Source organism: Tachypleus tridentatus, chromosome 13 (genome assembly GCF_004210375.1).
Source record: "Tachypleus tridentatus isolate NWPU-2018 chromosome 13, ASM421037v1, whole genome shotgun sequence".
Classification (NCBI taxonomy): domain Eukaryota; kingdom Metazoa; phylum Arthropoda; class Merostomata; order Xiphosura; family Limulidae; genus Tachypleus; species Tachypleus tridentatus.
This window is the reverse complement of record NC_134837.1, coordinates 229,260,799-229,276,080: the sequence shown is the minus strand read 5'-3', so window position 1 is coordinate 229,276,080 and position 15,282 is coordinate 229,260,799. Positions and strand designations below refer to the sequence as shown.

The 15,282-nt window shown below is 33.1% G+C and overlaps 1 protein-coding gene across 1 annotated transcript in view; it reads left to right on the top strand.

The window, feature by feature from the left end:
* The window catches only part of LOC143240474 (intermembrane lipid transfer protein VPS13A-like), a 289,867-nt gene that overhangs the window by 128,711 nt on the left and 145,874 nt on the right, over positions 1-15,282 (top strand). The window contains 1 exon segment of the mRNA XM_076482942.1: positions 14,863-14,969. Within this exon segment, the coding sequence (XP_076339057.1) occupies positions 14,863-14,969 (107 nt within the window).

Genomic DNA, 15,282 nt, shown 5'->3' with positions numbered 1-15,282 from the left:
TGAGTTCCTAATTTATACGAAATACTAAATCTATAGTTTTGTACCACGTGACTCACTACAAACTGTATTTGGATGTGTTATTTTAATATTTACCTTAAATTAAGAAATTAACTTGTATATTATCACAGATTGAATTATAATTTATAATTTAATTTTAAGCTTATTGACATAAATTCATAAAATAACAAATCAATAACATTTTGAATGCAAGTTAATAAATGTGATATGTCCTTTGACCCATGACCTGTCACAAAAGGTTAGGTTTTACTTTTGTCCCTTGTCTTATTGGTTTTTTAAGTGGACTTATAAATAAGTTCTATGTTTATGTCTTTTTATCTTTAGATATTGCTTCTTGATATATGTCTTAGGTTGAATTTCATAGTTTTGGAGGTTCATTATTTTTATGTGCTTTGTATGCTTTAGAGATTTCTAGTTAGTGTTAGTTCAGTAGTCATGAGTACTTTATCTAAGTATGTGTATCTCTGGCTTCTGTTCACAACAGTTCCATGAGTTCTTCAGGTTCTATACAAAGGGTTCCTGCCTTCATTTCCACTTTCTTGCTATCCACTTCTCAGTTTCCTTTCCCTCCTTCTTGGGATTGTATCTTTTTAAGCATCTTGCTGAGACTGTTCAATACCTCCTTCATAAAGGGCTGTTGATTTTGTTAATGCCCACTCAACCTGAATTTTACTTCTGTATAATTGTTGTCCCTTAATAGACCTGTCCTGGTTGAACTCTTATGTGAAACCACCTTTTTTTATCATTGAGTCCTACCTTTCCTATCTTCATATTCCAACTGCTCCAGTGTCACATAAGTTTCTTTGGTTCATCCATGTGGGTCATGTTTTCCAGTTCCAAGTGCTGCTGGTCAGTTGTTATTGTGGGTTGTGTATATTTTGTCTCGTGGTATGCTCTTTTGTCAGTCATTTTCACTCATTGGGTCTTCAGATTCTTCTTTTCATGAATGGCTGGCTTCTGCTTTCTTCTTCTCATGCCCAGTCATTCAATCTTACCTGCTTACTTCTTTGGAAATCTCCAAAAGTGGGGCTTTTACTTTATTGTTCTCTCTCTTCTTGGAATGTAGTTTTTCTTGTCAACTCTCATTCTTGGATTAAGCTTTTCTCACCCAGTGGAACTTCTCTCACAGTTTGTTGGGCCATCCCATTACCCTTCCCTTCTTGGGATCAAGATCTACATTTCTTGGTGACTCAACAGCTGACTGTAGTGAGAGTACTCATTACTCTATCTTGTCCAGGGTGTGTTTACCAATGCTTTTCTGTTGTCCTGGAGGGGTTTTTCATGATTCCCAAGAGATTTCTGATGGATTGTTTGTCAAGAAGGCTACTCTCTATTTCAACTCCCTGAAACTTTAGACAGTTTATTGAGACTTTTTTTCATTTCCTTGTGCTTTTGAAGGAGCAGGTAGTTATATTTCATTCCAATTAATGCACTGTTATTGGCTATATTGACAGGCAAGGACAAACCAATTTCAGATCTCTGTGATCTCAGACACTGCATTTTTTTTACTGGGCTCATGACCACTATGTGGAAATCTTTGTTACATTTCTAGTGTCACGAATCTGGTGACCAGTTTTTTATCTTGACCCAACCAGGCTCTTTCCATGGAGTGATCCCATCTTCCAATGGTATTTTGGTTTTTGTGTGTTTGCAATTGGGGAGACTGCATATAAATGTTTGCCACTTGCAGGAATGTCAAAATACTTTCCTTTTAACTTTTGGTTCCACACACTTTAGCTCTGGGAGTCAGAAGAATTCAGGCAGGTATGGAGAGGTCTTTATTTATATACCTACTATTCAATCAGACTCCTCTCCCAGGTTTTTCCATTCTTCAGAGAATGTCTTCTTGTGTCTTGCTCATTGCTTCATATTAACCTGCTGAGATGAAGTTCCCTCTGCTCTAACCATTACTGAAGTGACATCCCATGTCTTAACCTCTGTTCTGGTCTCTTCTCTGAAATGCACAGTCTGATGGGGTTCACTCTAATGTCACTAAACTCCATTTGCACCCATCCCTTTTGTCCACTCCTCTTTCCTTACCCACATATTTTGACTGTCTTCCTTGTCTGTGTATCAAAGACATTGGTCTTCCTTCCGACTTTGGTTCATTCACTATAGCTTTTGCCAGTCTAGTTCTTGTGTTTGTCATTTGTTTCCACTTCCTTAATGCCTTCTCCTTACTGGTTACTTCCAACCTTCTCTGATCTGTCCATCACATATCTTTGTTGTGCTGAATTGAGATCTCAGTCTCATCATTCATGCCTTACCTGGTTTTCCTTTGAACCCATTGCAATGTATTCCTTGTACTATCTTTCCTATCACACCTATTTCCTTCTCCTCCTAGCATGGGGTCATCTTCATTCTGATATTTATGCCATTGACATTTCCCATATCCTCTTCCATTAAGTGGCTCATATTACATTCATTTTATGATTTTTTTTTTCATCTGTTTGTTCCATGGAATTCCTCTGTTTCCAGTGATTTATTGTCTATTTCTCTAACAGGTTGGTTTGTCAACTCATACAACTGGGGTATTCTAAATTCTCCTTGAAAGATTGCTGTTTACATAGTGTTTTTCACACCACATTCATTGTCTTCATCTTTACCTTCTTGAATATGTCATCCTTTGGATGAGGTCATTCAGTTTGGTATGTGGACAACTCCTAATACATTTGTTACATATTCTTTACACCTGACTGTTTCTTCCTATGGTATTTTAGTGCAGATATTTGATTTTGACTGGGATAAGTTTATATTTTATTATTTGTTATTTTATTTTGTTGATGCACGTTGTATTTCAGGGTCCCACCTCGTGGTGGGTGTTGCCTGGTCAGGTATGCTTAATATTATATCAGAACTAAATCTGTATACTTCTATAACACTCACTATTGATATTGAGTATTTCTGCAAGACCATAGGCTGCTTATCCATGAATGTTTTTGTGCAGTGGACCGTACTTGGCCAAAAGTTTGAATATTATGTATCTGAGGCATTTTCCCTGGACGTTTTATGGCCAAGCAGACCACATTTGTTGATTGCACAAGCTTACGCAAAGCGTTGCCACTAGATATTTTTGCCTACTTGAACTACACTTGGCCTATTCATGGTCCTTCAGTTTTTGCCATGTTTAATTATTTAATTTTCTGTGGTACCATACCATGACCTACTATTACTATAATACTATGGCCTGTTAAAAATGTGAATGAAGTAGGACATGTTTGTTGCCAATAGGCTGGTTATGCAAACCCTCAAGATCACACTCCTGTAGCTTGTTTTTCTTGATCCTATGCATCCAAGGCAGTTCCCTAGATTATTTTTCCCTCATGAGGAACAGCACTTGTTTATCCAAAATTTTATACAAGGCATTTCCACCATATGTTTTGCCTGGATTGGCCACTCTTGACATAGTTTGGTGTAATATAAGATATTACCCTTAGTACATGATTATACAAGCTTGTTATTGCTTCTGCACTAGACTTTCATTGTTTGTTAAAGCCATGCTGTGTCAATTCACAATTACTCAGTACTTTTCCTCTGATTCAAGGCTGTTTGTTTCTGAATGCATTAGCACCTGCTAATTCAGTTCTGCCTTTTCTTTCAGTGTGGTCACTTTTTGCTTGATTGGATATTGATACACCTTCACTGGCCTCTCCACCTTTGTGAAGACTGGATTTTGACTTTGGGTGAGAGGAGGCAAGACATTTTCAGAAGTTAACATATTCCTACACTGAAAATGTTTTTCTGTCAAGTACTTACCTCTGCTTGTCCAGTTCCTACCTTTCCTCCCTACTGATTTGCTGGCATTTATGAGTTGCACCTGTCTGTTTTTGAAAGTGAAAATCACTCTAGAATAGTAGAAAGAACTAGCTGCATTAGTATAAAGTCACAGATGACTGCTGAAGGGTAGTCACATGATCAGCACATGTCCTGAAATGGCACAAAATTCATGGGGTACAAAAGACTGGTGCACAGTTAACAAACATTTTAGCAGTGCATAGAGGGCAGTCCAGGATCAAGATAGCTTTGGGTGAAAGGAGTAAGTTCCTATTAGGAATACATCTTCAGTGTAAGAAAATGTTAACTTGTGGTGACTTAGGACCTGGCATTTGAAAATGACATCATCATCTTTGTTAGGCTGAGTAACAGAAGTTTGCTGATAATATTTTTGTTCAAGATAAATTTACATACAACAAATACAGTTTCTTTTCAGTAAATGAGTATATTTACATGTATATATTGTTTGTATATTAATAAAATTGAGACATCTTGAAGGTGTAATGAAATATTATCACAGTTTTAACACTAAAAAATGTTTGGCATTTTATCATCAGGGACAAGTAGTTTATGTAGACATGGGAATATATATACAGCATGAAGTGAAGAAGCCACATTACTGTACATTGCTTATCAGCTTAGTTAAGTATCTTAACATTTCAGTATGCTGTTTTACAGTAGAGCTGTTTTGTTAGTTAAGCTAGCTTCTTTAGTTTTATGTTGGTTAATATTTGGTTCTTTGTTTAAAATTACAGTGTTTATAATAGATATATTATGTTTTGTTTTAAGATTCAATGGTTGTAAACATTGCAAGAACTTTTATTATGTAGAGTAAATGTAGTTTTTTTTCTAGTTTCACCAAAATAATATCCTGGACAATTTTTACATATTTTATACATGGCTCTTTGGTATTGAGTTATCCTACTTGATATTTATTTAGTAAGTAGTTTTTGTTTAGGGATGGATTTTAAGTGACTTTGTAGTTGGGAGGAATTTTATGTTTAATGGCAACTTTTGTTAATTATTTTTCAACTGTTTCAGGGGTAAATGGCGAGCTGTAGAGTAATAGTTTATTTATTATCCTTTTGTTTACAAGTTGTGTTTAGAGGGTTTATTTGTGGTGCTTGTATAAAACATTTTTCAACAATAAATTTTGAAAGGTTGGTGTGAATAAGGGAATGCTTTAAAAGTTTGTCTTCATTAATATCATCCATTGAGCAAAATTTTAACAAGGTGTTTATGAAAATCTTTAATGTATTATTTGGTTTCCTGAATGAAATTCCAAGAGATATAGAAGCCAATGTGAATACTTTTATGGCAAATTGTGGTTTCAAATTATCTATCAGATATAAGTGCATTAAAGTCTACAAAGGACCATTGTTTCTTGTTCTCCTATTTGATGTTCAGATGAAAGGAATTTGAGTGTTAAAAAAAGTTATGTATTTAGCAGAAGAAATCTGACAAAAGTGTCATTGACAAGGACTATGAGCAGAATGTATGATGCATTTCAATCTGTCTTAAATATCTTTGCAAAAATGGGTGAAACCAAGTGATCATGCTTAAACTACTTATTTGAAGAAAAGTTTTGTTGTTGAATATGAAGAGATTTTGATTGTTGTAAGAAAAAAATAAATTGTGGTGGATGAAGTTGTGAATTAACCAATCGTATTCATTGATGTAGAAATCAAGTAGAATATTACAAGCTTTGATAGTGGAAACTTCAGTGAAAAAGTGACACAACAGCAAAGCTATCCATTAAGGGTTTGTGTTAAGTTTGTTTTGTATGTTTCTGAAATTGAAGACAACTTTAGAAAAAGAACCTGCAGATGTCACATTGTATAAGCACTCAAGCTGTGTTCCTGCCAAGATTCTAGTTGAAGGAGTTTTAAGTCAATAATATTAGTCATATAGGACAGTATTGTTTAAACTTTTATTATATTTAAAAAAATATATTTTTGTGTGTTTGTTGAATTGTTGGTGATAGATTTGAATTTATTTTTATCAGAAAGAAGAATGTAATTTATTTTTCTGATACATTGTGTACTTTATAATTACAGAAATATTGTTTTTATTGGGTTTTAGAATTTTAGTGTACATGTTTGTTTTTCAGAATACTGAATCATTATATTTCATTGTATGGAAGTTTACTTTTCTTTTTATGGTATGGGTTACCTCTTAAATTATTAAAATACACAAAAAACATTTTATGATGTATAAATCAAATTTTAATTTAAACCAGTCACTAAATATTTTAGCGTGGCTTCATGTTGTCGTGACATCTCCACATCATCTGAGATAGTAAAAGTCCTTCATTAAAAGAAGTGTGATACTAATTCTCCCTATATTTTTGCATTTTTGAATCTTCTTTCTTTTCCTTGGCACTGAATGTATCAGATGTTTTTTGTTTCTTTTTTCATTTAACTCTCTCAATAAGGGTTCAGTTGTTTTAATCAACCACAGGACATCTTTGTACTCTTTTAAACTATTTTACATTTAATACTCTCAACATCTGTGTGTATATCTTTATAAAATTTGGCAGTCTTTTAGTCAATATTATAAGTCTTTCAAATATAAAAAAAAATTTTTAGTGAAGAATTATTAATAAAATAAAGATTTGTCTGTGAATATAGTGAGTATTTGTTTTGAAAGTCTGTGTGCAAAGTATTGACTTAAAATTGTAACATAAAACTACATTCATTTATTCTAAGTAACTTTAAGCTTGTAACAGTATAAATTTATTTATAATGAAATTTGTTTTATTTCCCTTTGAACCATGTCTAACTGCTATTCATACCATTAATGTTATAAATCTCTCAAGGTATGAGCAACTCATGTTGCCCTATCAAATTACTTTACCCACATATTGCTCACGTGTGTGCCTCATGAAACGTTCTTATTATATTATTATTTGCTAACCTAAAGTTATCCCTATTTTTACACTTTAGTTAGTTTCATAATAAATAAAGAGTGAATGTGAAATACAAGAAAATAAAACACTCAACCTTCTTCTGGATGTTGATTGTCAAGGATATTTTAAACTGTTTTATACTATTGTTAGTAATGGACTAAAATATTTTTATTTAATTAAACAATGCACTGAAGAACACAGACTGATAGCATGCAAAAAGTGTACATAATTTTCCCAAATTTCAATTTTTCTGGCTTTCTAACTATGAGATTAGAGCTTTTACAAATTCATTTAAGCTAGTCATTAACTTTTTAATTGGAACATTGTTGATGGTTTAAGTGAAATTTACATGTAACTATTAAGAACATAATATTACACAATACATAATTTGGTAGATGAAAACCTTGACTTCATATTGGTTATAGGTAACTTAAATGTAAGGTAGAACTATTAACAAATTATAAGAGAGGATGCAAAAGGTAGACTTGGCTGGTGGGATCTGATTTTTTTATTTGTTAGCTCAGTAGTAAAAATAAATTGAAGAGTATGAAAAATATGGTTTGTGTGAAAAATGACTATTTTTCTAGAGAGATAATTTACATCTGATTTCTTTTTTGAAGGGGTGATGGATAAAATAGGATAGATGAAATTCTAAGAAAATTCACAATTTTTAAAAATATTGTCTTGTAGAATTAAGACCTAAAACTTCTATACCATTAAATTATGGATTAGAAGCTAAGATTATATGCTATAATTGGTATGACCTAAATAAAAATAGTTTGATAAAATATTGAACGTAAAAGATTAAAATCTTGTGTCATGTGCAGCAAAGGATATCCATGGTGATGGGATTAATAAGATTTGAGTTTTTAAGGAACTTAATTTCTATCTATTTTTATACAAACCATGAACATATTAGTTCATGTAGCATCTACTACTTGTGTGAGTGAAAAATTTTCTCATGCAGATTATGCAATAACTATGGTTAAAAGAGGCATGTTTCCAGAGGATGATGTGATGGCCATTGTGCAAATGTTAGTGGGTTCCATTATGCAGCCAGGACCTTCATTTTCAGTCCCTTGTTCAGACATTCCTTCCACTCTTTTTGAAGGAAGAATGAGGAGGTTACCTTCACCTAGTAACGCTTTGTAACTTTTTTCTCTGTTGAAGAGAAACCGTAAACTTTCTGCATTATCAGGAGTTAGTTTTACAGGTATGCACAATTCTTAATCCTAACCTTAACTAATTTTATTTACTTTTTCCTTGACCAATTATGTTTTCTTGCAACTTCAAGTCTTGCTCACTCCAGCTTCCCTGATTCTTATATATCCTCAGTTTCAGTCATTCTGAATTTTCTTTTGTGATTATCACATTTGGGATAACCTTTGCCTGAGTGGGGGGTGGATTATTTGGCATTAGCTTCACCTTCCAGTGTGTAATATTTGTGTTTTTGCCTGCTCCTTTTTAGAGTACATCTACATCATACTTTTTTACATCTCAAGTGTGAGGTGCTCCACCATGCCCCATGGAATTTTGCATTCAATTCTTGTTCCCTTCACTTTCCCAGTGTGGTCTGTTTCACTACCATTTCTCTACTTACTAGGCTGGGAATTGTTGGGTGGAGATATTTTGACCACAGTTTGACATTTTTCTTCTCTTTTATAAGCCATTTTTGCCTTGTCTTTTTTTATTTGTCCAGTTGTTTGGAAGTATTATTGACTTGATTGAATCACAGGCTAGGACTGCCTGTTATCAATCCTTGCTTTTATAATTGGTTTCCATACTGTCTCAAATGCAACTCTCCACTGTTGTTCCTCAACTTTGTCCCCAGTTTCTCATCTTGTGACTCCAATTTTCTAGTGCTTCAAAGTGTAAGAATCATTGAGCTTGTTGGTGATGAATTAAGTCAAATCAGGTTCTGTAGCTATCATGGTTTGAACTCCTGAAGTCACACTTTTCTTTCCACAAATGTGTTACTCTACTTTTACCTGTGGACTTGCTCTCTAACTCTCAGTCCTGCTTTCATTCAACCTACATCATATTTCTTTCTCTTCCTTCCAAACCTATTTATGGACAGTATATCATGGAGGTGTTGTTATCAATATTTCCAACATTTCAACATTGACACAGAATATCATACTCACCTGGAAACATTATTCCATTATTTCCCCAACTGTGCTGCTAATTCTGCTCTCATTTGCCTGAAAGCAGTGGAACTACTAGTCACCAGGATTTGTGTCTGTGCTACTAATACTATTTCAGAGGTTTATAGTATTTGGAGACCATGGTTTCACTGGAACTGCTTATCCTTTTGAGTTGCACACATTCACCTCCTCATGTAGCCCATGCATGACCAAAGGAGTTTCTCAGTAGTTCAGCTGGACTAATACAATATCACCATTGGTATTCCACCCAAACTGGACTTCCACCCAAACTGGACACAGGTGATTCATCCTTTGGTTAAGGTTGAATATTTGAACAACTATTTTGCATCTGGCAAATGAACCCAGGATTAGTCCTCTCTTCAGTTCAATTCACTTGACTTCTTTTAGTCCATGGGGCCTCACTATTTTCAAAGCTATGCTTCATGAGATGCTATAATATCATAAAAAGGTGTGAATGAAGAACTGTGACAATGAAACATCAATGGATAAAGAAATATTATATAGGAGCCTTTCATGAGAAGAAAAGTGATACTACTCACACATGTACATTAAAATATTGTTCAAATGGCCCCAGGCAATTCTTTCCATGCTATGCTAAAGCATTGTCTGAGAAATCATGATTTGATCTGACATTTTGTTGAATATTCATATTCTTGATGAGAGAGGGAGTGATAGCCTTACTGGCTCCACAGTCATTTTTGCAGAATAGCATAAATGATAAATGGCTTTTTTGCTATATTTGGTTGTAAGTAGGATGGTGTGACAGATTTTGTCTTCAGCCTTTAAAGGTTTAGTGAAAGAAAACTTAAGTCACTTTTGTAAGTAATTTATCCAGGTAGCTATTTGGAATATTCATACCCAAAGTCAAATGATGAATCATTTACTACTTACAGTAGATGATTCTGCACTAAATGTTGCAGGTACCTTGGAAACCATTCAGTTTTGGAGCTGCAAACCCATTATCATAGAGCTACTTTGGCATCTTAGAGGTAAAGAATAGAATCATTTACTAAATGTAATTTGAGGCTTGTAAGTGCTGTGTCAACAAAAATTTAGCTGAAAATGTAGTCAAGCTTATCCAAGCCTGGCAGCAATTTGAGAATTTTGGTCAATAAGATTGTGGAAATACTCCATAACAAGTCCATGATATTTTACTTAGTCATTAGAGACATTACATGCCTGACTGATGCTGTAATAGTGGCAACAAGGTTTGGGGTTGTAACTTCGACCAATTTGTAAAAATGAAAGACCCTACAGTATTAGCATCAATGGCTTTGCTGGATAAACAGCAATTAAATGTTTACTGAGCTCACATTATGGAAGATCTTTGCATATGCTACACAGTGAACTCATTTCAGTTTTAATGGTTGCTAGCCAAGCAACAGTAATGCTTAGAACTTTGTTACAGCTGTGCTAATGATATAAATAGATATAGATGCCCTAGTCAGCAAATAAAGCAGGGAAAAAAGATGCCTACTATAGCTGTGAGCAGTTTGGTTATTAATGGCATAGATGTTCTTACATTGTTTAATACAGGAGTTCACAAATCTGGCAAGTAGAACAAATTATTGGCAACAAACTTGGAGAGATGACAGGTTTTAAGTACTTTAAAGTTTTCTTGTTTAAACAACCAAGAATCAAATAAGATCTGGCTGCTGATTTAGGAGAGAACAACCATATATCTTTTTTGTACAGGAGTTGTAGTTAACTTGATGCCCACAGGTTTGAGTATCATTTACTATGTGCTTGTAGAAGTACAAAGTTGCAAGATAGATATGTGCTAATACACGAGCAGCTAGAACTTTACTATTTTCTTCCCTTATACATTAAATCACCTTCATATATTACATCACTCTGGTTGAAACTTTTTTCTCTCACAATTTGCAACAGTCTTGAAATGAAAGGGAGACTCACTTTTACTCCTCCCATAATAATGCCATCACTGAACTTGTGACACTAGTTGTTGATGATCTTGGCTCATTGTGAGCATGTTGGGTTTAAGTGTCCTATAGAACTTAGCTGTATATCATGTGGCATGTGATGAAGCCATAAAATGAATGATAAAAGAAGAGCAAATATTTCAACACTTGAGAAGGCTTGTATAAGTTTTATGTCAGGCCATTTAGCAGGTAATGCACCAGTTACTGTGTGCATGGGTAGGAGTCAAAGTGTGAACATGAGTATTTTTAAGAGTTGTGTTCAAAATTTAATTAAACAGTTTTATTATCAATATATTTCAAAAGCTTAGCATGTATATATGTGTTTCTTATAGCAAAGTCACATCAGGCTATCTGCTGTGTCAACCAAGAGGAATCAAACCCCTAAATCTATAGACTTACTGTTGTACCCAGTGGGTGATGTAAAAAACTTAGCATCAAAACAGTTTTTATTTCTTATTGTAATATTATTTAATGTAATTGTTAATTTATTAACTTAGAATTTATTTAAATATTTCCTTTTTCAATATTCCTTCCTGTACGTCACGTGACACTTCTCTACTATATATTTCTTGTTTTATATTTTCTTTCTCTCTTTATTAAGGTTTCAAAATTTCCACCATATTGATACACCAGCTATAAGTATTGGCAGGCCAAAATTTAATATAAAAACCTTCCACTGTCATTTCTAAAATATCAACAAATTTCTTACACCCACCACAGAATCTTCATCCTCCTTTTATGCTTTTTAAATGATTTACTAATGTTAACTTCAATATTATATGCTTATAATCATTAGAAGGGCCATTTTTAAGCTAAGAAATTGTGTCTTTAGGTTATTTTTTTTTTCAAATACTATTTTCCAAGAGTATTTTATTGAGTGTAGACTAAAGCTGGTGTTCTGGTAAGTAATTAAATTTTATAAACATTTGTGAAAGTCAGTTAAAGATAAGTTATATTATTTTTGTGGTTTATTGTTTTATTGTTTGAATTGTTGTGTACATTTCTAAATAGATGGTTTAATGCAATTCATAACTGTCTGATGTGGTTCAAAGAGCAACAAAGCAATAAATAAATGAAAATGTGAATTGCTGTGAGCCTGAGACTGTTTAGGGTAAATAATTGAAATTTTCTGTTACAATATTTAGTCATTCTAGAAAGAAAGAGGGTAAAACAAAGGGCATTTGAGATTTTTTTTTTTTTTTTGGTGATTATGAGATTGATCAAATGAACTTAGCCTTTAGAATGTCAAGAAAATAATGGGAAAAATATAAAGTTTTACTTAAATAAATTGATAACTATTTAGGAGGCTATAAAAGTTATGCAGATGAAATTTGAAAAATAAAGCAAAAAAAGTATTTTTTATTATTATAGAAAATGTTAATTATACAATATTGGTTTTGTACAAGTGTTCTGTAATTCTAAAACTGCACATATTTATATAGTTCTGGTGATTTGGAATTTTTCTCCTATTTCAACACAGATCAAGCCTTAACAGTTGTTGTTAACTCTAAAAGTGTTCAAGACTAGAGTCGGCAAGTAACGTTTGCCACTGCATATGGATTCTTCTTCAAATTGCATCGTCATGAAACAGCATTGCTAAAAGATTGCGCCTCATGGGTTTTGTCCAGCAGCTGTTAATAAATTTGTTTTCTAAAGACTTCTTTGTATACCATGTTTAGGCAAGCCTTCTTTAATAACCTTCACATTGAATGCATAACCTGCTAATTTCTGTTAAAGCTTGTGCTTTTGAGCCTTAAACTCAGCCTTACTGAAAGTTTGTTCTTCCATGTGTTCCTATTGTCTCACATTTCAACAGAAACTATGTTTTAACTGCTGAATTGCTTTCATTCTAATGCATTAAGCTGTCAAACACTGAACTGCTTAAACATTACACCATCTTCCCCTTCCTCAATCTATTCCAATTACACACCTGTTTGAAATGATTAAGGCCAACATAAGTTTTTGCCCTTTCTATGGATTAATCAGTCTGGTATAGCCTATTGATTAGGGTGCTCAATTTGTGGCCTATGGGTCATAGGTTGAAATCACTGTCATTGAGCATGCTTGTTCTTTCAGCCATGCAAGTATTATAATATGATGTTCAATTTAAGTATTTTTGGTAAAAAGTTAGTGATTGGTGGTGTTGGTTAGCTGCCTTCACTCTAGTCTATCACTTTTAAATTAGGGATAGCTAATGCAGCTAGCCTTCAAGTAGCTTTGTGCAAAGTTTAAAATCAAACTAAACTGCAGGCTTACCTTCTTCATTTCATCATCATTTCTTTATGGTGCTACAAACAGATATCTGCTCTGTGGCTGTGATAATATCAGAACTTCAGAGGAGACCTCTTCATTGTCTACAAAGATAAGGATGTGTACATTGTGATAAATACAAAGCCTTCATGCTAGGTTAGCAGAGAATGCCATGACACTTAAGATGTACATTAATTTCTGCATTCAGGCTAGACACTAGACACATTCTAAAGATATCATGTGTGCCTTATCAACCAGGAAAATACTTGAATTTCTCATGGGTCAACAGGATTTTGATGAGATGCTGGTTGCTCTACTTAACAGTTTTATGGTTAATCCTAACAGGCTATGTCCATCATGCCTACTTCACCTCTCAAAGTGGTAACACATGAAGTTTCTGGGCTCAAGATTAAACATCTGTCTCTCATATATACCATCTCAGTTGGTCTGAAGACATTGGCTGGTCATTACTATCATGACTTATCTTCATCAATCTGTCCCTATATATTGAAGTTAACCAACAGAAGTCAAGTTGTGGAATCTAGGATTTTCCTTAGCCACCTATCAACTCTCTAATTCCCAAAGTCATAAAAAAAAACATGGAGGTATTTCTTTCATCATAGTTGGTAAAAGCCCTTGGTTCAGGAGAGAGGATGTCTTTTAGTTTTGTCACATCTTTATCTTGTGTACTTGACTGCATCTATTGTTTCTCTACTGCAAGATCCAAATGGTCTTAGGAAATAATGCTCATTCATTACTGTTAACATACTTAACAAAGAAGCACATTCATAACAATCTTTGAAAAAATTATTTCTTAGATATGATGTGAAAATAGTAAATTTACTTTTGTATTGGCAGTTAAAACTGGACTTAACAGGTAAGTACTAAGTACTGCAGTAACAGGTGTATTAAAAAGATCTGAACAATTTCCTGGTGTGTATGTTTTTATATTTGACACACTGTATCAGCACAGGTTTGCAGACAAATCTGCGATTCCAATTTATTTTACCATATTTTATATGAAAATAGTTTGATTTTGTGATGTGGCAGGAATTATGTAGTTATTTGACTTATATAAAGTTATCATTTTAAAATATATATTATTTTGATAACAATATATGACCAACATTATTGCAGTGGATTTATTTTATCAGAGAATTTTGTTTTATTACTAGCCTTCAGTTTTGGAATGTAGAAATTTCTCTAAATTGGTATATGTTTTTTTCTTTCAATGGAGAACATTGCATATCCACACTTTTTTCAAATAATGCCCTTTGCCTCTAGTCATTAAACAATCTCACTATACAAATAGCTTTCTTTACATTGGTTTTAATTCTCCAGCAACAAGTCCCTCATTGGATAATTTTAAATTTGCTGTAACCTGATAAAACACGTGCTAAATATGTTGCTTATAGCACTATTTTCCATGTCTGTGATAATGTTTCTGCTCTGACCCAATTATAGATTTTTCAAATTAGATGAAGTTAATTATTTATTAGGTTTTTACATACTCAGTATATTTAACTTAGTTATTTCAATGGTATGAGGAAATAGTTTAAAATCTAAAGCAATTAGAAATCAACATTTTAAATTACGAATTTGTTTGTACAGCTCTATGGCTGAACTTACTGTAGTGAAGGATGTCTGATTTCTTTGGTATATGTTTATTTCCCCAGGTTCAACCTACATTATTCATCAGACGTGTAATAACTAGCTCAGTGTATATGAGTTATACTTTAAAAAAGTAGCAGTATCTTAATTACAGTTGAAAAACATGTTAAATTATAATGTAATTTATCTTTTAAAGGACTTGAAAGTGATTATATTCTCAAGGCAAATGAAAGAATAGTTTTACGTGCCAACCTGACAAGTCTTACAGCAGATGACTTAATGGAATCAACTCTTTACTCTAAGGTAGGAAAATAGTTTATTTTAAGTGTATAAAGAAGTTGTTTTAGGGTCTTAAAATTGCATTCTCTTTATTCATTTACACTGTGATAATTTTACCATACAAGTTTTAAAGAGTTAATTTTGTAAATTTTTCATAGTTTAAGATTGTTTACAATATTATTGTGTTGGAAGATTTAAGTATTAAGTTAGCCTGTGATACTTGACCTGTCAAAGAAGATACATTGAGCACCAGATTTTATTTGTACTTAAATTGTTTTAAATTACTTAAAAATGCTCATTCTTTTGTTAGACTGCTCCCAAAGCTCAATCTATTACA